At 35.7% G+C, this 26262-nt stretch overlaps 1 protein-coding gene across 2 annotated transcripts in view; it reads left to right on the top strand.

The window, feature by feature from the left end:
- The window catches only part of Tbc1d31 (TBC1 domain family member 31), an 89357-nt gene that overhangs the window by 11123 nt on the left and 51972 nt on the right, over positions 1–26262 (top strand). For both annotated transcript variants that reach the window (XM_047521943.1, XM_047521935.1), the window contains exons 2-6: positions 6306–6452; positions 11076–11191; positions 15352–15530; positions 22973–23124; positions 25598–25757. In XM_047521943.1, the coding sequence (XP_047377899.1) occupies positions 6306–6452; positions 11076–11191; positions 15352–15530; positions 22973–23124; positions 25598–25757 (754 nt within the window). The remainder of the gene's footprint in view (positions 1–6305; positions 6453–11075; positions 11192–15351; positions 15531–22972; positions 23125–25597; positions 25758–26262) is intronic.

The raw sequence follows: 26262 nt of genomic DNA, 5'->3' as shown, positions 1-26262 counted from the left end.
TTTGGTTTATTGTTTCCTTCATTTCAAGGATTTCCGTGTTTTGGATTTTTTTTTTTAGAATCTCTATCTCTGTTGAAATGATCTTTTGCTTCCTGCAGTTGCTCTTTCAACTGCTTATTGGTATGATCATTCATTGCCTGCATTTGCTCTCTTATCTCATCCTTTGCTTCACAGATCATTTTAATTGTGTATATTCTGAACTCCTTTTCTGACATTTCTTCTACCATATTGTCACTGGATTCTATTAATATAGAATCTAGGTTTGTTTGGATCATTTTCTTCCATTGTTTTTTCATGTTGTTCATGTATCTTCCCCTCTAGAAGTGCAGATCTGGGGTATTGCAGTGTCCCCCCTATTGGCTTATAGTGACCCTATAGGTTTCTAAAACCTTTCTTTAAGGGGGAGATCAAACATCATTGCCCTATGTAATCGTATGATTACACAAATGGTATGCCTTGACTCTATGTACAAATAGAGAAACAACATGTATCCCATTTGTATACAATTAAAAAAAATAAATAAATAAAAAAAAGGGGGGGAGATCAATATTAGCAGTGCCCAGTTCAGACAGTATGCAACCCTAGACCAAATAGCCCCATGAGGACATTAACAATATTGTCATAATAAACAGAATGAGATCAATTATTATCTTCAGTATAACAAATAGATTTGCAATAAGGCCTGCAGTTCCTAATGGAGGACAAAGAGGATGTGGTGGGGTGTAGGATGTAGCTGTTAATGGGATAAGAAAAGAATATATAGAAGTCCTAGATAATAGAAAGCGTGAGAGTGTAATCAAAAGAAGTTGGTTGTTAGCATGTGAAAAGGGAGAAAGAGACTCTGAGGGAACAGGTAAACAAAAGGAAAAGAGCGAGAAAAGCAAAGAAATTAAAACTTAAAATTTTTCAATAAGGAGAAAAAAGAAAATCTACACTATAACAGTCATATAGTAATCAAACATCCCAGTCTTCAGTAGCCTGATGTATGAGAGATACCTTATAATGAGCTTCCCAGTCTCCAGCAGGTGTCTCAGAATGGGATTTGCCCCACCTAAAGATTATCCAAGATGACTGCTTTGGCTTCCAAATGTGTTGGCAAATGGGGAGCTGCAGCTAGGGGTGTGGGCGTGGTCAGTTGGAGGTCCTGGAGGTGGGGTGTGTTTGGTGTGGTTGCGGGATCCTGGAGGTGGGGTGCAATCAGTTGGTCTGGGGGTCCTGGTGTTAGGGTGCAGTCAGTTGGTCTGGGTTCCTGGTGGCGGGGATCAGTCAGTCAGTCGATGTGAGGGCCCCGAAGGCAGGGAGTGATTGGTCGCGCTGAGGGATCCTGGAGACTGGGCTCAGTCATTCATTCTTTAGATTTGGGAAGTTTTCTGATATTATGTTATTAAAAAGATTGTGCATTCCTTTGGTTTGTATCTCCATGCCTTCTTCAATTTCGACAACTCTTAAATTTGATCTTTTCGTGCTATCCCATATTTCTTGGAAGTTCTGTTCATGGTTTCTTACCTTCTTCTCTGTGCAGTCAACTTTATTTTCAAGAGTATATATTTTGTCTTCATTGTCTGAGGTTCTGTCTTCCAAGTGGTCTAGTCTGTTGGTGATACTTTCCACTGAATTTTTAATTTGATTTATTATTTTCATTTCCAGGATTTCTGCTTGATTCCTTTTTATAATCTCTGCCTCTTTATTCAAGTCATCTTTCACTTCCTGTATTTTCTCTCCATAGCATCCTTTATTTCAAAGATTAATTTAAAAAAATATTTTTAATTATACCATAACACCTTTATTTTATTTATTTATTTTTATGTGGTGCTGAAAATTGAACCCAGTGCCTCACATATGCTAGGCAAGTGCTCTGCCACTGAGGTATAGCTCCAGCCCTCAAGAATCAATCTAACTATGTATTTTCTAAACTCCATCTCTGACATTTCTTCTACTGTGTTGTCTATGGATTCTATTGTTGGAACATCTTGGTTTGTTTGAGGCACTTTGTTCCCTTGGTTTTTCATGTTGTTTGTATGTCTTCTTATCTAGCAGTAAGGAGCTGAGGCAGTACAGATTCTACCTTGTAATCTTTTAGGGTCCCTAAAGACTTCCAGTACCTCACCTTTAAGGGGAAGACCAGTATTAACAGCACCTAATGCAAAGAGTATACCACCTTAAACCAAATGACTCCTATTAAGGCATTTACAGTTTTGTCACAATAGACAGAAATAAAGTGTGCAATTATTGTCTACAATATGAACAGTAAGTTTGCTAAAAGGGTTTACGATTTCAAATGATGGACAATGAGGGAACAGAAGTAGCATAAGATGTGATGTTTATGAGGGAGAGGGAGAGAAGATAAGATGTAAAAGTTTATATTAAGAGCAAGGAAGGAATTAATAGAGGTTGGCTGTTAGTATGAGAGAAGTGAGAAAGAGAATCTAGGGAGACAGGTAAGAGAAAAAAATACATGCAGATTTTTTTTAAAAAGTAAAAATATGGGAATATACAGCAAAACTGTCACATACTATTCAGACATCCCATTCCTCTATAAACTGAAACATGATAAATAGTTGGATTCAAAGACAGTAGAGGTCTGAGACAGAGGGCAAAAAAAGGAAAAAAAAAAAAAAAGGAGGTAAGTCTCAATGGAAAATTGAATGATTGCTTCTGTTGACTTTCAGAAATTTTCTCAGCTTCCCTTCTCCACTGATAGGTGGGGTTGTCTAATGTTTGATGTTAGTTCCAGTCCAGTGGGTGCCAGACTGGATCAGTGTGTGAGCCAATAGCAAGATGCTTCACACCCTCTTACAGTCTTCCCACCCGTTGTTGCTGGCCCCTTCCATCCCTGCACACCTGAGGACTCAGAGCTAGAGAGAGCCCAGTTTTCTGCAGTTTCTTCAACCTGTGCTCTTCCCCGGGGAACTGCCCTCTAATCTCTGGCTTTCCATAGACTTGCCAGACCCAGACTGTCCCATGCAAACTCAGCTGCAATCTGATGAACCTGAGCCTCAGCTTTCCCAGACCATGCCTTGCTGCAGTCCCAAATCTCAATGCCCTTTCAATTTGCAGAGACCACCAGGCATGCATTCACACAAAGGAGCTATCCTGCAAATAGGCAGCCAGATGGCAGCCACTACCACATCAAGACCTCAGGTGCAACTAGACCTGCAGGTACCCCAATGTATCTCCAGGCCCAGGCCTGAGTCCCCAGACTGAGGTGGCCATGCCCGAAGATGGCATGGCCACGGTAGCAAACCTTGCAGGTCCTGACCGTTGTCCCAAAATGGCAGCAGTCACATATAACCAAACCTGCAGGTACTGTCACAATGGACTTCCAGGCAATAGCAGGCAGCAGGCAATCCACTGGCAGTCTACAGGCAGTCTCAGGTCAGTTGGTGGACCTCAGGTGGTGGGTAATGAGTAGGTGAAAGACAGGCTATGGGCAGGCAAGAGGCAGGCAAACGGGCAAATGGCGGATGATAGGCAGCAGTCAGTGAGTGATCCTTACTCAAAAAGCAAGTGATATGCTGGCAGACAAGGGTGATCACGGTGGCAGGGGATTGGTGGGCAGCAACGACTGCCTCACAGAGAAACAGAATTTCCTCGTTTTGAATTCTGAGTTATGGAGTGACAAGAAATGCAACTTCCCTTTAGTTTGCCTAAATTGTACTTTAGATGTTAAACTTAGTTAAATGTAAAGCTTGGCACTTTGCAAAGTTGGTGTTCTCCAAACTAAAATTATCTGCAGCAAAAGTCTCAGATTTGTATAGAAATAACAAAGTTGTTTGGTATTTCTTCATGTCATTTGATGTTTTATAGCTGGATAAAGTAATCTGTTGTCAATAAGTTTTATGTACAACTTTATGTTGCTCTTCACACTGAAACAGGAATTTAAATATTTTTTAGAAAGTAATAAGGAGAGCCTGATCTGTTTAAAGGTGACATTGTAAAACATGGAAGCATTCTTTCACTTTTTCCACAAAACAAAAGTTAAACTCTCTTTTAGCCTGTCTTTGATTCATGTTTCAGGTGTAATGTTGTATTGTGTTATTTGTGAAGCGCCCCTCCTTACCTGAGATAAGGCTCTGCCTCCCACCTTACTCCATTTTAGAATGGCTCCAAAATAGGCTAGTCTTCAGCTCATTTAAAGTTGTGTTCAAAAGATTGTTGTTTTTTTTTTTTCTGTAAAGATTACCGTGATTTCAAATGGGATATAATCCATAACTAAGTAAAGGTTCAAGATTATGAAAGTCATTTTTTTTGGTTCATAGCTAGTCCAAAAAAAAAAAAAAATTCTGTTGTCTCTAATGTGTCTTAAGAGCTGTTTATTTAAATAAACATGAAGAAAATGTTTAATCCACATAATTCAATTTAGTGTGCTTTAATGAGGTTTTAATGGAGATAGATATTTCTAATTAAAATTCAAAAATTCAGGACTGGGATTGTGTCTCAGTGGTAGAGCACTTGCCTAGCATGTGTGAAGCACTGGGTTTGATTCTCAGCACCACATATAAATAAATGAATAAAATAAAGGTCTAGCAACATCTAAAAATTTTTTCTTTTAAAATTCAAAAATTCATAATAATCAATTAAGATAAAATTACATGATTAAAAATTATTGTCGCAATAAAGAATGACATTGTTCTGTTCTTCAAGACCAGAATTTGCACACATATATTGTCTTGAGTTATTTAATGATAGAAGTTTTATAAATGGTTTTCTTTTAGCAGGTATATTACATAGGATACTCATCTCAAAAAATAGTAACTCTAGACAAATATGGCTGTACATTCTTAATAAAGTTTGTCCATGAAAGTAGCATGTGATCACTAACCAATATGTATAAAATGTAGAAAAGTAAAAAGAAGGGGGAAATCACTTATGTTCCTATAACCTGCAGATGACTTCTATTAGTTGGAAGTTGGTGTGTTCATCCTTTTTCCCTATGTAAAGGGTTTTCTTTTTCTTTTATTCCATTTTTTTCTTTTAATTGTGCATGTGTGTTTACATGTATGTACATATCAGCTGTTTAAAATCTAAGGTTAGAATGTTTTCCATATAACATTTTAAGCATTTTGTATATTTCTATAGGATACTATTAAAAATAAACTTAATCTTTGGGTTAGAAGTGTGATTAATGTGGGTTTTAAAAGAATGACTGAAGGGCTGGGGTTGTGGCTTAGTGATAGAGCACTCACCTATCATGTCTGAGCCACTGGGTTTGATTCTCAGCACCACATATAAATAAAAATAAATGTCCATCAACAACTAAAATAATATTTTAAGAAAATGAAAGATTGACTTAAGGCTTCATTCATTTAGCAGTCATTCTCCCCAAACCCCCACTCAGTGCCACTGAGCTATGCCCCCAGTTGCCTTAGCAGACATATTGGGTGCCTGTTGTGTACTCAGGGCCGGGTGCTGGGACAGAGTAATGAACATACAGTGATTCCTATCCTTATAGAACACACCTGTTAAGGTATTATGGTAGATCTTTGGAAGTGAAAATAGAACTCATGTACACATAATTCACTTTGGACCATTTGCTATTACAAAGCCAAAAATATTATATCCTGTTGTCATATAATCATAAGTTATAAATACTGTTTATATGTATTGTTTTAATGCCTGTCTTAACTGCTAAACTGAGTTCCATGTAACAAGGGTCATATCTAGCAAAAAATTCTTAATTCCTGGCTTATTCAATGTCTATATAGTAAGTTTTAAAGTGTTTGATGAATAAATAAATAGTAGCTACTTTGATAATGAATAATTTTCTGGACTGTTTTCAGAAATCCTTGTAAGAAGCCAGGTGGCGCACACGTATAATCCCAGCAATTTGGGAGGCTGAAGCAGAAGGATTACAAGTTCAAAGTCAACCTAAGCGTCTCAGCAAGACCCTAAGTAACTCAGTGAGATCCCATCTCAAAATAAAAAGGGCTAGGGACGTAACTTAGTGGTTAAGCAACTCTGGGGTCAATCCCTGGTACCAAAAAAAAAAAAAAAAAAAAATCTTGTAAAATGGTTCTAGGGGAGAGAAAGAACAGCAACAGGAGACAGAAGAATAGGTTGGCAAAAAACCTTCAAAATTAGTAAAATACACTATAAAAACTGTTTTCATATATCAGATAGTACTTGATGTAGAATTTATTTATTTAAGTTTTTAGTTGTCGATGGACCTTTATTTATTTACTTACATATGGTGCTGAGAATTGAACCCAGGGCCTCACACATGCTAGGCAAGTGCTCTACCACTGAACCATAGCCCCAGCCCCTTGATGTAGAATTTAATATTTTGTTTAATTTTGTTTTGACAGAATTATAGTCAACATCATTCATAACACTTCTGATTATCATCCAAAAGTTTTAAGATTTTTGAATGTGGCTTTTGACGGCTCAGGTGATTGCTTGATTGCTGGGGACCATCAAGGAAATATCTATGTTTTTGACTTGCATGGAAACAGGTAATCAAATTCTTTTGACATTTACCTTATTTAACAAGTTATTCACTCACTATTTTAGTAACTTCCATTCATTATTGGTTCAGAAAGCTTTATTCTACTACATTTTAGGTACCTTACTTGTAAGTATTGAGAAGAGAAAGTAGGAAAGGATAGATACCATTCATTTTTTTTAGAAAATTACAGCTTTGGTTTTAATAGTATCTCTAGTAACTTTTTCTTTCTTAAATTTAAAATTTCATTATTGCCAATTTGTTTTTCAGTTAATTTCTGGTACTTTGGTAGGCAATTTAGAAAGAACATGACTTCCTTTGTACATTATTATTATTATGAACTAGATCTGAGAATTTTAAAGCATTAAAAATCTGCACTCTTTTTCTTCTTCATTTTATCTTCTCTTGTAGAACAGTTTAGTCCCGAAGCAGGTATAATTGATCAAGGTGGGTTTCCATGCTGGGGTAGGTGGTGGAGAGCTACAGTCAGAATCAGAGGCAGTCTGTGTGTGGGGTGACAGTGATAGCAAGTTAGTTGAATATGTAGGAATTTGATCAGTATGTAAATATATTGGGGACATGACAGCCAGCTTTCTCTCTATTGGAAGAGGGACTTATAAATATGGAAAGGGAGAAAACTAGGATGAACCTTGTGGTATGAGATTGGAGTTGGATACATCAGTGTGAACTCCTGGTTTGAATATATAAATATAGAGAGATAGATATAGCTATGTATTTGTATGTATGTGATAGAAATAAGTAGAGATGTGTGTGAGCATGAGAGAATTTTATGTACACATATTCCCGAACTTTGTCCAATCTGAGGTCCTGTGAACAACAACACACTGATAGCAATGTACGTAACTTGTGCCTATTTCTTGTTTTTTTATTTTATTTTATTTTATTTTTTTCTGGTACCAGGGATTGAACCCAGAGGCACTTTACCACTGAACCACATCCACAGCCCTTTTTATTTTTTATTTTGAGACAGGGTCTCACTGTGTTGCTTAGGGCCTCCCTGAGTTGCCTAGACTGGCCTCAAACTTGTGATCCTCCTGCCTCAGCCTCCCAAATCACTGGGATTACACTGCACCTGACCTATTTCTTGTTTTCTAAACACCATTCTTTATTAAAAGGAATCAGAGCCTTGAAGAAATGTACAGTTTCAGAACAGGGGCAGGGCAGGGATATAGTACAGGATGAGCCTATAACATTCATTGCCAGAAAGAAGAAATATTTCAAAGAATGATGGGAATGTGTCAGAAGGACATAGATGCCAGCTTGAAGGAGCTCCCTCTGGAAAGGATAGATAACATTCAAATTGGACATAATTTGATCATCAAAATAATAGTAAAAAAAGATAAAATGAATAAATTATGTTAATAATTGATTATAATTCATAATAAAGATAAAAATCCACAAATTCCTGATGTAGTCAACAGTTTAATGAAGAATTAGATATTACATAGTCATAAAGTACCTCCCCCCCAATTATTATTAATTACGAAGAAAAAATAGTAATTTTACAATAAGGAGGTATAGCAGATACTACCTTAATCAAACAATTGAAGTTGCCAGACACAGTGGCCCATAGCTGAAATATCAACAACTCAGGAGGCTGAAGGAGGAGGATCACAAGTTCAAGGCCAGCCTCAGCAACTTAGTGAGACCCTGTCTCAAAATAAAAATGGCAAGGGATGTAGCTCAGTGTTAGATTACCCTTGGGTTTAATCCCTGAAGGAAAACAACAAATGATGAAACTTAAGATAACCAATAGGGACATGAGTCAAAATTTGTGTGCCACCTGATAAGATGTAGTAAAAAGAACACATCATTTCTTTGATAGTCCTGTCAAAAGATAAACTGATCTAATTGATGAAATCATCATACTAAATTACAGACATTCAACAGCAAAACTGTCCTGTAACCTTCACAAGTGTCATAGTCATGCACTTGTGAAGAATCCCCAGATGGACTGAATAGACATGACAGTCATTAATCTGGACTGATGATTTTACTATAAAGAACATTGTGGGACAACTGGCAAAATTTGGGTGGGGTCTGAGGATCAGATGGTGGAAATATGTAAGTGTAATATTTTGATGGTTGTATTGTGGTTATGTAGAATTTTCTTTTTCGTAGGAAACATGATCTTGGCAACTTATTCTCAAATAGTTCAGGAAAAAAAGAGGTCATATATGATTTTTTTTTCCTGTGGTTTATTAGGTAGAAATCTGTTAATCATATTTTTGTTCTTTAAAAAAATGTAATAATTCCAATTTTCCCACCCTTGATTCTTGCCTAACCTGCACTGCCAATTCCCAGTCTAAAGTCAATACAGTTATCTCTTCTTTGCTCCTGCTGCTGAATAAAACAAAACTAGTTGTTGAATGATAATAATAAATTTCAACTTCAGTGATTCTCAGCACTTCATTTGCTTATTTATTTTTCCCATTCTCCACTGAGTATTGCCAAATTTTGACCAATTTCTTTGCCTCCTTCTGTTGGACACCACCTTTCCTCCTAATTATGAGAATGTAGGTGCCTTCAAGCTTACCTTACTTCTCCCCCATTGCAGCCTCAAAAACGTCTGTAAATTCATCTGTGCATATCTCTTTGTTGCCTCGTTCAAAATTTCTTCCAGTGCTAATCCCTATCTTACACAGACTCTCCTGGAACTTTGACCCAAGAGTGTTCCTCTCTTATTTTGTCCATTGTCCCTTTTTGCTTTCTGTTGTATAAGAAAAAAAATAATTTTCCTTTACCCTCCTAAGTGTGTAACTGGGTCTCCTATAGCAAAAGACAAATAAGCAAGGGGAAAATGAACAAGTTATTAATGTGTTTCAGTGTATCACTTGGGAGTACTCAGAAATGAGTGGCTTTAAAGCTAGTTTATATGACATCTTGTAACAATGAAGAATAAATATTTAGAGATGTGACAATACAAAAGAAAAGACCTTGATTCTCTAAGGGCAGTGAATTGTGGGAAGGCAGATATGTGGGAACCTAATGACCAAGTCGTTTGTTATGTAGATTCCTCAGATACCATTTTCAGGATGATGAGTTTTTAACTCTCTCTGGTAATTAGCCTTGGTCTTACTGGTTTCTTCCTCCCTAGCAAGGGGAGGACTGGCACCCTAATAAATTTATGCAAATTTATGTAGACTTTTAGTCAATAGAGGGAGGGCAGAGAAATTTTCTTGTATCTGCTACTTAACTTTTCATCTCAAACTAATTCTTATGCCAAAGCAGCACATTTTGGAGTGGCATATCTGCCACTCTCCACTGTGAACACTGAAGCAAACTGAGCAGTTAAGTGATAGAGCCAAGACTTGAAATCAGACATTATTATGAAACCCATGGGGTCCGCTCAGAGTCTTCCTAATTGCCCAATCCAAGGGTCTCTTTTCATGTCTCATTCTACCAAAGGACTAAATACTCATGTCTTACCCTCTCCCTGAAATTTTTTTTCCTTTGACTTCAGGATGCAGCTCTGCTGATTTTTCTGCCTATCTGATCATTTTATCCCTTGTTTTGTCGTCTCTTCCCCCAGTGTCTACCCCTGTACTATACTACCCAGGCATCTGTCCGTGGCTTCCTTCCTTCCATATTCCATGTGCTGTCTTTGGTAATCTGGTCACCACCAAGCCTCAGACTTCAATTGCCATGTAAACACTGTTGACTCAGATCTATTAGAAATCTATTAAGCTCATCAATAACTACTAGCTAGCTATATGTGGCTCTCGAGCCTTTGAAAGAGGTCTGATCCAAATTGAGATATGGGACAGATGTAAAACTAAAATACTGAATTTTGAAGACTTAGAATGAATGTAAAATTTGATTAATTACTGAAATGTTAGTATTTAGACACAAACTGAATTAATAACATGTTAAGATCAATTTTACCTGATTATTACTTTTTTAATGTGACTCCTTAAAAATTTTTAATTACCCATGTGGCCCACATATTTGGACCACATGACTCTAAATATTTTACAAGAGCCTTAAACTCAACCTGTTAAAATGCGACAGTATTTCCTACCCTCAAGCTTTTGCCTAAGCTCTAAAATTTAGGTTTTTTTGTAAACTAAACTAGCTATGTGCCAAGTGCTGTACTAAGCATACAACGTGTACTTTTTATTTAATTATCACAACATCCCTATGAAAGATTCCTATTCTTACCTTCATTTTACACCTGAGAATTTCCTCCCCTTTGCCCATATTTAATGCATACCAAGTCTTTGTGCTTACCTTCTGAACTCTCTGCTTGTCCTTTCCATTATGTACCCAGGTCTCTGGTTGAGTTCTTTCTCAAAGCTTTCTTAATGAACTCCTTTTCTTCCTTACCCCTCTCTCCATCCATTTGCCATTGCTGCCAGGAACATCTTCCTAAAAGACATGCTTGATCCTGATCCTGCTTTGCTAAAAACTTAATGGTGGCTTCCCATTTTGTGTAAGTAAAATTCAGACTCTTTAATACAACACTAACACCTTTCATAATCTACTTTTTTAAGTCTGCCAAAATGGCTCATTTTTCTGGGCCACGTTTTCCTCATATCTAAAGACTTCTCCAGCATAAAACTTGTGGATTATTTGTAGAATTTCTGATTCTAACTCAGTGATCTCTTCATAGGTTTAATCTTATTCAGCGAACAGCACAAGCTTGCACGGCTCTGGCCTTTAATCTTCATAGGAAGTCTGAATTCCTTGTGGCATTAGCTGATTATTCTGTTAAATGCTTTGATACAGGTAAGAAGTCCTCCTCTTTGAGCTTTGAATCAGAGCCAAACATAGACTGAAGAACTGCAAGGCATTAACCCATACAAATGCAGACACAGTGGCAAGCCATGGGGTGGGGGTTGGGGACAGTCCCAGGACCATCTTGACTTCAGAGCAGCTGCTTCCTGGCTGCTTCCCAGCTCAGGTTCCCCAACTACCCTCAGGTTCAGTGATTTATTGGAACAACTCACAGAACTTAGAAAAGCACTGTATTTGTGATTATAGTCTTAACAGAGCCAAAGGATACAAATTAGAGCCAGCCAAAGGAAGAGGTACATAGGGTTTAATCTGGGAAGTTTCTAAAAGGGGAGCTTCCTTTGTCCTCAGGGATAGTTCCCTCCCAGCACTGAAGTGTAGCAATCAGCACCAATATTGCTGACCCAGGAAGTTCACCAAGCTGGGTGTCAGTTTTTATCACTATAAAGGCATGACTGAAATATTGCCCATGTGGTAGAATAAATTTCTAGTCCTCCTGCCCTCACAAGAGGTTAGACTGATAGACCTTCTAATGATGTGATTGGTCTTTCTGCATGGCCAGGCCCCACTGAGTTATCTCCTTAACATAAACCATTTCTACATGGTCTGAGGGACCACCATGTGGGAGATTATTTCCTAGGAGCCTAGACAAAAACCAGACCTCTCTTTGGAAGACAAACTCCAGACTCTATAGGTATATGGTTAAAAAAATAATAATAATTATATACACACACACACACACACACATACACACATGTATAAATATGTTATATATAATAATTTATACCACATTATATATTATACATATATTCCCATATAAAATATATATATTACATATACTTATTCATATTATATATAAATAAATACCTGTATATGTATATGTATGTATATAATATGAAAAAAGCATGCCCACTGTAGAAACTTTGGAACATTACAGAAAAGTGTGAGGAAAAAATAAAAATTATAATTTTATTGCTCATATGTATATGTAATATGTATATGTATATATAACATATATACATATTGGGGGGGTTACTGGAGATTGAATTCAAAAGTGCTTTACCACTAATCTACATCTCCTGCCTTTTAATTTTTTTTTTTTTAAATTTTAAGACAGAGTCTCACTAAGTTGCGTAGGACCTCTCTTAAGTTGCTGAGACTGGCCTTGAACTTGCAAATCCTCTTGCCTTAGCATCCCGAGCTGCTGGGATTTTGTGTCACTGTGCCCATCTATACCACATTATTATTTTTTTTTAATTGAGAGTGTAAAGTACTGTAGAATAAACCTCTTACTCTTAAAAAAATGTTTTTTTTTTCTTATTGAAGCAGTTGATGGTGTTATAATAGGAAGCTATATAAATTTAAAAAATATTATAGAGGGAAAAGAAGGGTGGGAGGGGTGGGGGGGAAGGAAAAAATAACAGAATGAATCAAACATCATTACCCTATGTAAATGTATGATTACGCAAATGGTATGCTGTTACTCCATGTACAGACAGAAAATGTATCCCATTTGTTTACAATAAAAGTAAATTTTTTAAAAAATTAAAGAGTTAACATACCATATGTGCACTCTTCCTTTTCTTCTTTTGATCTACATAAAGCACATTCTCTTAGACAGCAATTCCCAAACCCAGCTGGTATCAGAATCACCTGCGAGCTTTTTAAAAATGTAAATTCCCAAGCTCCATCCCAGATACACCAAACTGGGTAGAATGGGACACTTGAGACCAAAGAATAGGTGCGTGCAATAAAATAATTACTTAGCCGATCATGACATGTTAGGTTCTTAGACTGGCATTTGGGAATCCCTGCACTCAGAAGTTCTCAGAACATTAAGTAAAGACATATCAGTCATTTTGGAATGCTATTTTACAATAGACTTTCAAAAAGCAAGCATAGTAAGTGAAATAAACCAAACCCAAAAAACCAAAGGCTGAATGTTTTCTCTGATAAGTGGATGCTGATACCTAACGGGGGCCAGGGGCAGGGAGAGGGTATGGGGAAAAAAAAATAATGACAATGTACAAGTATTCCTGTTCTTTGATTTTATACATATTTCCTGATTTTAATCATCATAATCCACTGAGATGGATGTTGCTGTTATTCATTATCACCATTTTGCAGATGAGGAAACTGAAGCAGAGAGTAACTTAACCAAGGTCCTACAGTCTTTAAGCCGCGAAGCCAGAATTACAACTCAAGAGTCTCTGTTCTCTATCACTGTTCTACACTCTTCACAAAGAATAAAAACCAGTCATCCTTTAATAATGCCCAGGGATACAGTGTTTTTATGATGAGGTTCTTTCTAGTCTTTTCTGTGTATATTCTCTTTATATATAAACAAATATATAACTAACCTTATCTTTGTTATTTTGTGTAATCATATTTATATATCCTTAAAAATTCAAATAGTCTATTTTAGACTGGTAAGTAACATTCCCTGTATGATGTTTATAGTACCATAATTACTCATTCTATTACCTGTTGTTGGACTTCTAAACTGTTTTCTGTTTTTGTATTACAAATGTAACTATGACAAAAATTCTAAAAAAATTGATACTTTATACTCACCTGATTGCTTTCCTTAGATTCCACTATTTTCTTATCCTAGTTCCAAGATTTATACTCTTTTGTCTCATTGAATTGTCCCCCTTCCATGAAGCCCACCTCCTGAACTCCCTGAACTACCTCCTTTATTCTTTCCCTTCTCTGCCAAACCCTCTTCTTCACAGCATTCATTGATGAATTCTGACTCTTGCATCTCCCATATACTACAGAGACTTCTGTCTCCCAAGTCGTCAATTACTCCTGATTGTTTAGATCTTCTACCTGTCATCCTGCTTCTCAGTAGCATTTAACAGTGGGATTACTTTTAAGAGTCTAGTTTTCACACTGTGGACTCTATTGATTCTCCTCCTGTCTTTCTGACTGCTTCTTAATAACCTCTCCTGGATTCTTTTAGTGGGTCCTAGACTTTTTGGATTTTTGGTCAAATTCAAAAAGTAGAAGAACCTACTTAATGTATCAATTTTTAATTTTGTTAACATTTGACAAAACATAATTTCATTTAATAAAACAAGGGACATTAAAAATAATACTTTAACATTAGCTTTATAAAAAAAACTTACAGTATTATCCTTTTTCTCATTTTACTAAAGTTCAGTGAAAATTAGTCATCAATATCAGACTTCACACTGGTGTTTGGAAGCCTTGACTGTTTCCCTAAGAAATTTGTTCCTGTATCTTCAGTTTCAATCCATTTTGAATGTTTCCAGGTTGATATCTTGTTTTCTGACTATTCTTGTTTCCATCTTTATGGAGGAAGGATTCTGGTCATAAAAATAAAGTGTTCCCACTGTAGAAAACTTGAAAACATTACAGAAAAGTGTGGCGATAAAATAAAAATTGCTATGATTTTACTATTCAGTGATAATTATCATGGATAGTTTTTGGTGTTTTCCCTACCAGGCTGTTTCTCTGCTTACACAAATACACACACATCAAAGTCAATTTTTAAAATCAAGTTTATCTCTTTCCCACACTTCTAAATCTCTTCCTCCTCATGTGTTTCTTACATGATTTAATAGTATCACTAGCCATTTATATAACTAGAACCACTGGATTCTTAATTCCTCCTTTAGCTCAATACATTGATTTGATCACTAAGTCCTTTGGTATTTCTCCTTCATAGCTTTTGAATTTCTTTTTTCCATTATCTCTTTCTTACTTTATCTCATCTCCTGCCTGGATTATCATAGCAAAATATAAAAGAGTCTTATTCAGTCTCTTCCCCTCTTCCAATATATACACAATATGCTCAAAGTATATTTTGTAAAACATGGACCAGATGTGCTACTCTTCTACATAAAACTATTACCCACAAGAGAATTCCCAAACTCAGTGTCACATTTGAAGCTATTCTCAACCCCTTTGTAGGCCTCATCCTTTGATACCTCCGTGATACACGTTACTAACGTGTTCCATGGTACACTTTGTCAGCTAGCCACTGGCTTCCATTTTTGTAGATGTTGGTAGAGGTACATTATGTAATGTAGTTATCAGTTAAATCGGTTCCTGTATAGTGTTTATGTATAGTATTTTATATAGATGAACAGTATTTCATTTGTGTGTCCATTTTATTTTTACCGTAGTCACCAAGGAGCTTGTTAGCTGGATGAGAGGTCACGAATCATCAATATTTTCAATCTCTGTGCATGCATCAGGGAGATATGCCATCACCACTTCTTCTGATACAGCACAACTGTGGGACTTGGATACCTTTCAGAGAAAAAGAAAACTGAATATTCGCCAGTCTGTGGGTATACAGAAGGTGAGTGAGTGATGGGACAACTTGGCATGTTGTGCTTCTCAGACTGTTTCCTTTTTTAAAATTTTATTATAATCACAGCTGTGAAAACCTGACTCTCACAGTATGATAGTTTTAGTTTCTAGCCCCACCCCCATAATTTTGTCATGAGCAATTTCAAACATATAGCAAATTTGTACTGTATCATGGATTTATCCATCTTTTCGTCCCTGTGTTCCTTAATTCTTGGTGTGTTTTAAATTGCAGACATGAGTGTCCTTAAGCCTACATTTAATTGACTATGGTTCAGTATTTACTGATGTAAAGTTTATATTGAAATACATAGGTCTTAAGTATTCATTTGTTAAGTTCTGCAAGTGCATGTACCTGTATAACCTGTGCAAACCTATCATTACCATCATCCCAGAAATTTCCATTTTACCCTTCCTGGGTAAGCACTACTATGATGTTTTTCCACTGTAAGTGGTTTTGCCTTTTCTAAAATTTCATACAAATTGGATTACTCAGTAACAGATTATGTCAGGCTTTTTTCATTCAGCTTAATGTTTTTGAGATTGCATCTATATCTTATGTATCAATAACGTTTTCCTTTTTATTACTGATTAGTATTTCATTGTGTAAATATACCACCTTTTAAAAAAATTATCAATTTCTTCACTGGGCATGGTGACATGCCTGTAATCCCAGTGACTGGGGACATTGGGGCAGAAGGACCACAAGTTCAAGTCCAGACTCAGCACTTAACAAGACCCTGTCTCAAAATAAAAACTATATATATGTGCTGGTGGTGTGGCTTAGTGGTAGAGCACTTGCCTATAAGTAAATAATGAATAAAATAAAGGTCCATTGACAACTAAAAAAATATTTTAAAAAAAACTATATATATGAAAAAATAAATAAAAAGTGCTTAGGATATAACTCAGTGATAGTGTACCCTTGTGTTCAGCCCCAAGTACTACACACACAGACACACACACACTTAAATCCTTTTGCTTTTAAGGTTTAATTTTTTTTCTTTTTGATTAGCTAAGTACTGTTTTCAGGAGTATCTAGGTCTCCCATGTGACCTTTGCTTGAGGTTATAGCGTATTTGCAGTGTTGCTTTTAATTTCTTTGTTATTAGCAGGAACAGCTAGTAATGCATGTCAAACCAAAAATTTGTTTTGTAGTCCCCCTGGAAATCCCAAAGTTCTTTGATGTGCCTTTAATAATTAAAAAGAGATAAAGTCGTATCTAGCTTATTCAATAGGGTTTTGGACTAAATGTCTTAGTAGGTCTTTTCTTCTTTAATTGCTTTAGCACTTAAATTGAATTTTAAATTCCAAAGAAAAGAGCTTTGGGAATTGGAACCCACAATGGAAATAAAGTTATAAAACAACAACACAAAACCATCTGTTCCTTTTACCATGAAATTAAAAATTACACACACTGAATAGTTGCTAATGCCAATAGTTTTGCTTGGTCATTTAGACATTTTAGTTTAAAAGATATGATTCCAAATGTTAGTGGTATAAGAATAAAATTAAATGTAGAAAACATATATATAATGTATGTATGGTATATGCATGTAAGTGTACTATTTTAAGAATAGAACACCATAGTCTATAAGTTACCAGCAAACTCTTTCTTAAAGGACTAGATTGTAAATTTTTTTGTCTTTGCAGGCCAAGAGTGAAATTATGTAACTCCTTAAAAATGTAAAGCTTTCTTAGCTCCTGGGCTATAAAAAAATTGGAGGTGGGCTAGACAGCCCATTGGCTTACACTATTGAAAATAGGAAATAAATGTATCCTAATCTTTTTTTTTTTTTTTTTTTTTTTTTTTTTTTTGGTACTGGGGATCGAACTCAGGGCCTTGTGCTTGTGAGGCAAGCACTCTACCAGCTGAGCTATCTCCCCAGCCCCATGTATCCTAATCTTAAAGTAAAATTTAAGTCTTTTAAAATTTTTATTAATCCTATATTATTATTCTAGGTTCTAATTTCTAAATTTTAAATAGAACTTTTAAATATTTATTTTGCTGATGCATGAGATCCTTGAAGCAACTTTCTTTCTTATGAAGTTCATTTTATGATGTCACTTTTAGTCTAAAAATGTCGCACTTTTTTTTCTCTATGACATTAACTTTTTGGAGAGATAGGCCAGTTCTTATGGAAAATGCCCCACATTCTGTATTTGTCTTATTGTTTCATCGTTATTGTTTAACTTGTTTTTCTCTCCTCTGCATTTCTCAGTTAAATCTAAAGACTTGGATACAAGTCAAAATTAGTAAATTACGATTTTTTTGTTGAAGCTTAAAAGTAGGATACTCAGTTCTTCAACAAATTTCCAACAAATTATTTACCCATGCAAAGCACTTAGCGTAGCACTGGTTGCCCAGAAGTCTTTAACTGAGTGGCAAAATATGTTTTGACCTTGGTTAATATGGCAGCAAAAACTTTAACTGAATTGACATGAGGTTGAAATAAGATATTTGAGTGTAAGCTGTTTGCATAGGTCATACAATGCTGTGGAATATGTATCATATTGCAGTACTTTTCCTAAGTTGAAAATAATTCTGAATACATCTGGCCCCAAAGATTTCAGACAGAGAACTATAGATCTTTGTTTCAAAGTGTTTTTATTTATTTATTTGCTACTGGGGATTGAATCTAGGGTCACTTTACCACTGAGCTTCATCCCCAGTCCTTTTTTTTTTTTTAAATTTTGAAATAGGGTCTCACTAAATTAATAAGGGTCTCACTAAGTTGCCTAGGCTGACCTTAAACTTGAGATCCTCCTGCCTCAGTCTACCAAATCACTGGGATTATAGGTGTGAGCCATTGTGTCTGACTTTCAAAGTAATTTTAAAAGGACTCTAACTCCTTTCCACTGATTTTTTTTTTTTTTTTTTTTTTGGATATAGTAGTAGCAGGAAGACTAATAGCAGTAGATGCTACTTTCTTACCTACAATGTAACTGGCACTTTATCTAGTTTTTAATCCTAAAAGGTAGATATTGCTTTTATAAGAGGATAAATTGAAGTTCAGAAACATTAAGTAACTTTTCTTGTGTTGCATTGATTGCAAAGGAGTTGCAGTTTGAATCCAAACCTGTCTTACTGCAAAGCATTCCTTATTGCTTCTCAGGTAAATCAGTTACACCTCTTCAAATTAGCCAATTGTGATTCTTTTTTTTGTTGTTGTTTGTTTTTTGTTTTAATTGTGATTCTTTTGTTGAAGCTTAAAAGTAGGATATTCAGTTTTTCAGTTAGGGATTCGGGATAAATCCTGGGTTTGTGATTCGTGTGGTTCAATATGTAGTTGAAACAGTTTTTAATTTTATATATTTATTTATTTATTTATTAGGTACTAGAGATTGAACCCAAGGGCACATACCCACTGAACCATATCCCCAGCCCTTTTTAAAATTTTTTTATTTTGAGATAGAGTCTCACTAGGTTGCTTGGAGCCTCACTTAGTTGCTGAGGCTGATTTTGAACTTGCAGTCTCCTGCCTCAGCCTCCCAAGCTGCTGGGATTACAGGCATGTGCCACTGCACTCAGCCAGGAAGAGCTTTATTTTGGATATCAAGACATGTTTAATAGTGTTATCAAGCTTAATTCTGTCTCCTTACAATGAAAACTTAGCTAAATCTCTGCAAAATTATGCATTTGACCTTAACTTGCTAATGTAACTAACCTAAAGTCTTCAAACTTTGAGAAGAGCTTATATACCTCTCAAAACTGAATTGAAAAGTTCCAATTTGGATATAGTTTGAGTTTGTCCCTCAAAGGTGGAAGTGTTGGAGAGCCTTAATGTAGTTCTTGGGGAACTCTCCTAAAGGAGAAAGGGAGAGATAGATTTCGAAAAGAGTAAGCCTGGCCCCTGAATTCCTCTGGCTTCCTACCTTGCCTTGTGATTTCTCCCTCTCTCTTACATTCCCATGATGATACTATGTATATTGTAGCCAGAAAGCACTTATCAGAGCTGAGCTCTTAGACCTCCACAACTGTGAACTAAATAAACCTCTTTTCTTTATAGATTACCTAATCTCAGGTATTTTATTATGATAATAGAAAAAAAGACTAACAAAGAAAGTTTAGGATTTTCACATTCTACAAGGAAAACTGCAACCTCGGGGATCATACAAATGCTTGCAAGAGCAGACACCTGAAGAAGACTACACCATCAACCTCTAATTCCTTCCCCTCGCTTTTTTTACCCCAGTACTGGGAGTTGAACCCAAGGCCTTGAATTGAAAGGAAAGCACTATATCCCAACCCTTTTTGTTGTTGTTGTTGTTTTGTTTTTCACATAAGAGATTTTATTAAGCAGACCGGCAGAGTGTCTGCCTTCAGGGTGAGAGAGAGAGAGAGAGAGAGAAGGAGGAGGAGGAGGAGGAGAAAGAGCCCCAACCCTTTTTATTTCGCTTTTTGAGACAGGGTCTCACAAAATTGCCCAGACCCACCTCCAACTTGGAAGTCTCCTGCCTCAGCCTCCCAAGTAGCTGGGATTGCAGGCATGAGTCACCATGCCTGGCTCCCATTATTTCGGAGTATAATATTGTATAGTAAGTTGAATGGTGGCCTCTCAAATATGCCCAAATCCTAAGTCTTGGAGGTTGTGAACGTGACCTTATTCAAATGAACAATGTTTGTAGATAACTAAATTAGTAATCTCCAGAGGAGATGGTCCTGGATTTAGGGTGGGCCCTAAATACCATCACAGTGTCCTTTCAGAGAGAGACAGAGAGAGATTTAACAGAGGCACAGAGAAGAAAACTTGTGAGGGCAGAGACAGAGATTGGATTTCTATGGCCGAACCAGGGAATGCCTGTCACCACCCAAAGCTGGAAGAGGCAGGGAATTCTCCCTGGAAGTCTTGAGAGGGAGCATGGCCTATTTACACTGTGATTTTGAACTTCTGACCTCCAGAACTGTGAGAGAATAAATCCTTATTGCTTTGAACCATCAAAAAAAAAAAAAAAAAAAAAAAAAAAAAAAAAACTGCAACCTCATCCTTGAATTCAACACCCCCCAATATATATTGCTAATGTTTTTGATGTTTTTCCTAAGTTTTTTATGGCATCAAGAGATGACACTATCTAAATAATAGTGACATATGATTCATTAGGAACAATTTTGTAATCATTAAAATCTGGCAATTAAAATCACAAATCTAGTAATGAATAATCATGCAGGCAATAATCTATCACAGCTCTTCCCCTAAAATAGCAATTGATGCTCATTAACTTTTAAGCTTTTACTTTTCCCAGTTGGAATAAACTTTATTGCTTTTCTAGAAAAATGACTGCTAATTATAAGAATTTTCTTAAGTCATTTTTCGACATCAATTTTGAAAGTGTCTTAATGCATTCATTATAGATTATAATGTATTGATTGTAAATATCTTCTATAAGACCTTCACATTATAAATCTTCCTAACATAATGACTCTCTTAGCAGGTTTATCAGCAGTTGTCTTTGGCAAGTATGCCAAACACAAAAGTGAAGAGGTGGATCAGGTTCTTGTGTGATCTACCAGCATTTTATATAGTTCAGGTTTTAGCATTTTTTATCATGTCTGATTGACATTAATCCAGACTAGATGGTTTTAATTAACCAGTATGTTTCATAGTGTGTTGTATATGTGTATATATTGTGCAGATGTATTCATAAAACTGAGTTTGAAGCCATTGAAGCTCTGGTGAGAAAATGTTTGTCAATTTCAATTAAATTTTTGTACTATCCAAAGGAAGTTTTTATTGGTGCTTATATAAAATGAAAATTAAGAGTAAAATGACATTTTCAACTCTCCTGTCAATGAATTTCACTCTCAGTGCTTTAAATGAATTGAATCTCTAATAAAATATGATCATGTGTGCCTTTTCAACTTTTTACTCTTAGAGATAATGCTTATATTTATCTTAAAATGATTTGACAATTATTCCCAAAGGACACTCTCTCTCTCTCTCTCTCTCTCTCTATCTCTATCTCTATCTCTATCTCTCTATCTCTCTATCTCTCTATCTCTCTCTCTCTCCCTGGCAGAGGTAGGGGTACCAGAGATTGAAATCAGGGGTACTCAACCATTGAGCCACAGCCTCAGCCCTATTTTGTATTTTATTTAGAGACAGCGCCTCACTGTTGCTAAGGGTAGCTGTGAACTCGTGATCCTCCTGCATCAGCCACCCTCGCTGCTGGGATTACAAGTGTGCGCCTCTGCATCTGGCTTCTGTAGCCCTTTTTATTTTTTATTTTGAAACGGGATCTCGCTAAGTTGTTTAGGGTCTCGCTAAATTGCTGAGATTGGCCTTGAACTTGGGATCCTTCTGCCTTAGGCTTCTGAGTCACTGAGATTACAGTTGTGTACCACTGCACTGGGCTGCCTAAAGGACTAACTCTAGGAAGTAAATTAACTACTTGAGAGATGTATTTTAAGACTGCTGAGGCAGGTTGTGTAATGTCTTTAGCTAGTGTCCACTCCCTACAGCAGTGTGTGACAGTGCCCTCTCCCTGCACTTCCACCAGCAGTTAGTATTTTTAACATTTATCAGCATTTAGTATTTAATATATCATTTTTATTAATATGCAGTTAACTATTGCTGAATGACAAGGACATGTTCTGAGAAATGTGTTGTTCAGTGATTTCATTATTGTGTATTGTGTGAACATCGTAGGGTATATTTAACATAAACCCAGATGGCATAGATCACTCACCCTAGGTGACCTCTTGATGTGTTCAGGAGATGGGGTAAGCATGTCATGTGTGAGGCTGCCACCAGGGCAACAGGACATACTTTTTTTTTTTTTTTTAATGAGTAGGAGGAGTGTAAAGTAATGATAAAAAATATATAGTACAATAAAAACATAATGCAGGAACGTAGTCATTTATTATTATCAGGTAACCTGACAGAGCATTTGGTGTGTTTACACCAGCATCACTACAAACACTTGAGTAAGGAGTTGTGCTGCAACTATAACCACTGTCATGTCACTAGGTGATAGTAATTTTTCAGCTCTATTGTAATCTAGGAGACCATAGTTGTTGACTGAAAAGAAAAATAATAAAACATTATGTGGCAGATGACTATAAAGTGTCAGGGTGTATGTGTAGTTTGCTTATGTATATATGTGTATATCTGGTTTTTGAACAGATTTGATGCTCAGAATATTATCTCATTTTAATTTGAGTCTTTTAATAAAAGATTAAAATTTTTTAAATTTTTCTTAGAATTTTGTGAATTGCCTAGTCATTATAATCACATAATTTATTTGAAAGGGTTTACCATTTCTTTTTAGTTTATTATAGTTCATGAACTATCAGTGTTATCCTACCATGTACTATAAATATATTTTCTCTTTAAGAAAAGGTAATTTTTAAAAAAGAAAAATTGACTGCTTATATAATTTTAAGAGGACTATCTGAACCTTATATAAAAGATAACCTTTTCTATTGCTCTTTAGGTTTTCTTTCTTCCTTTAAGTAATACCATCCTCAGCTGTTTTAAAGATAATTCCATCTTTGCCTGGGAATGTGATACTCTGTTTTGCAAATATCAATTGCCAGCTCCACCTGAAAGCTCAAGTATTTTGTACAAAGTGTTTGCTGTGACCAGGTAATGTGCATTTTACGACACTGGGAATTTTTAATAAATTTAATTTCAGCTAAAAATTACAAATTTTCATTCGTTACCTTCTTGAGGAACAGTTTTCTTAAAATTTAAATGTGGCCTGCAGACTTTTTTTGTACAGTACTTTGCAAAATTTCAAATATGCACAAAAATAAAAAAGTGTGTGAACCCTTAAGTACTCTAAAAAGCAACAATAATTATCAACTAATGGCTTACTCCTGTTTTTTATCTGTACCTATTTCTCCTACCGTATTATTTTGGACAAAGATTAAGAATATCATTTCATCCATAAATATTTCAATGCATATCTCTAAAAGGGCTGTTGAGAATACAACCATAGAGTCATTATCACACATTTTAAAAATTAAAAATTTCTTACTATTGCTATATAGTCATTGTTAAAATTTCCCTGATTTGTCTAATAACTACTTTTTCATGACTGAATTATTTGAATCAGGAGTGGAATAGGTTCACACATTGTATTTGGTTGATATATATTTGTTAACTGATCATCTCTCTTGCAGTTACATTATGTTTTTTGGATTTTGCTTTTCGTGTTTATGTTGTATTGCTAATATGTTCCTATCATGTATATATTTCCTGTACACTGATTATACTTGTATGTCCTAAAAACTGGAGACTTGATCTGAGCAAGAAGCTAGAAGATATTACAAGTGGTTTGTGTGTACTTTCAACAGAAGCAATCTAGAACGTGTTCTCTTCTGATTTTAATGGCTATTGATAATCATTACCTATATCCAGTATTGCACAGGTGTTTAGCATAATGGTGCTATTCCAACTTTCCTTCTTATTAACTAGTTCTAATCCTGTCATTTCTTCACTTATTAATTAGAACCCTTGTTTAGAAACAAGCTTCCACTCGTCAGTTCTAATTACTTTGATATACAGTTTGTAAAGGAAAAACAGGATAAATGCTTGATTTCCTCCTCTTTCTTTTCATACAGTTTTCTCTGTGATGAATTGATTTATTGGCATTTTTCAAAGGTGGTCACTGAAGCTTTTTATCTTTAATCTTTGTAAACTCATAGATTTAACATAGTTGGCAAATTTTAACATGATGCAGTTTTAAGGGTTTGTTTGTTTATTTGTTTTTGTGTTTGGAGATTGAACCCAGGGGCACTTTACCATTAGGCTACATCCTGTCCTTATTTTTTATTTTGAGACAGGTCTCTTGCTAAGTTGCTGAGGCTGGCCTTAAACTTGTGATCCTCCTGCCTTAGCCTCCAGAATCTCTGGGATTACAGGCACATGCTGCTATGCCCAGCTTGCCATTAATAGCCTCAGTGGTTCTTTGGTTCTTTCATTTTTGACCAATGGGATCCTTTTCAAGTTTGTTCTTGAATCCCTTTGATAACACCCTGGTTGTCCATAATAAGCTTTTATGCTTTCTGATAGGTCTAGATGTTCCATGTCTATCTTGTATATTTCCTGTCCCAAGCCTGAAATCAGCTATTTCTCTAAAGAATGTGAGTCCAGTTTTTTGGAAGATGGATGTTTTGAGCCCCTGATCTTGTTGTGATTTGGTTGATCAATATTTCTAGGCCTTTCCAATGGAAGAGCTGGGAAATTGGTGTCAATTCCTCTTTTCTCTCACTCTTCTTCTAGGTCATCAGTAAATCCCATCAACTCTACCAAACTTCATATTGAATTGGTCAAACTTCTTGTCTGTTGTCATGATCTTAACCTAGTCCAAGCAACTTCAGTCTCTTCTCAGATACTATAGTAGCCTCCTTAGTTGGTCTACTTAGTTTCATTTCCATTTTCTAACATCAGTCTCTGCATAAGCAGAGTTATCTTAAATCACTGTCAGGTCCTGCTGTCACTTTCCTATTTAGCTCTTTTCAAAAAGCCTTATTTCCTTCTCTGTGCCTGGTTGCTAGAGTGATAGCTGCCTTATAGTAGGCACTTGATAAGTCCTTCTGGAATAAATAAGCAACAGCCTTACAAGCCAATACAACTTATTCTTTGTGTACCTTATAAAAATAGCTTTGTTTGAGTAGGAAAAGTTTGGCCTTTTGTGTTCGTATATAGCAATGCACTATCAATTCTGTATAACTGTATGTAAAATATAAAAGTTGTATAGTTATATAGTGATGAGATTATGCTATAAAATGTAAATATTACTCAGAAAACCCCTGATCAAGTTATCACACAAGTGTTTGTTAATGATGCCTTAACATAAAATGTGGAGGAAAAAAAATGTATGCACACATACACACCTGTGAATGTGAACTGTCCTGGCCACATGTGATTATTTGAATTAATAAAAATAAAATTTAGCACTGGTCACAATTTAAGTACTCAGTAATCATGTAACTAATGGTCACCATATTGGACAACATAGATAGAGAACATTTCTGTCATCACAGAAAGTTCTGTGATCACCTGCTATCAACAGGTCAGCTGGTCTTACCTTTTTATCTTTTTGCTAATATAGAGATGGTCGAATCCTGGCTGCTGGAGGCAAATCAAATCACCTTCATTTGTGGTGCTTGGAAGCTACACAGCTCTTCAGAATTATTCAGATGCCTACCAAAGTTCGAGCCATTCGACATCTGGAATTTCTTCCTGATAGTTTTGATGCTGGTTCTAATCAGGTTAGTAACAGAATTGTAGGATGTTGTACATTTGAGAAAGATCACATCAATTTCTAAACTATTTTAGCTCTTACTTATTTAACTTATACTCTGACAGCTTATGACTCTGAAATTGTAAGTGTATTATTTTTGTGAAAAATCTAGAATTGAAAAAATTCCAAATTCTTATGTTCATTTTGTTCCTGACAAATAATTGCCTTAACTTTCTTATTTTAAATTGACCATCATAGATTTCACACTTCAACAAATTACATTCATCATGTATTGTGCATATATGTTTATATACATAATGTGTGCATATATGTATCATACCTATTGTACTACATTTTTTGAATAGGTAATGTATTCACATGTTTATAAATATAAAACTTATAAAAATGCAGGTAGTCGTAAGTGCCCCAGCCCTTTCTCCCATGCATCTGGTTATTCTCTCCCTCCCCTATAAGCACTGTTTTTATATGTAGCATCACATTTTCCTCTCTTTTTTACATAACCTTTTATACTT

This window comes from Sciurus carolinensis, chromosome 1 (genome assembly GCF_902686445.1).
Source record: "Sciurus carolinensis chromosome 1, mSciCar1.2, whole genome shotgun sequence".
Lineage (NCBI taxonomy): Eukaryota > Metazoa > Chordata > Mammalia > Rodentia > Sciuridae > Sciurus > Sciurus carolinensis.
This window is presented reverse-complemented; position numbering and strand designations above follow the sequence as displayed.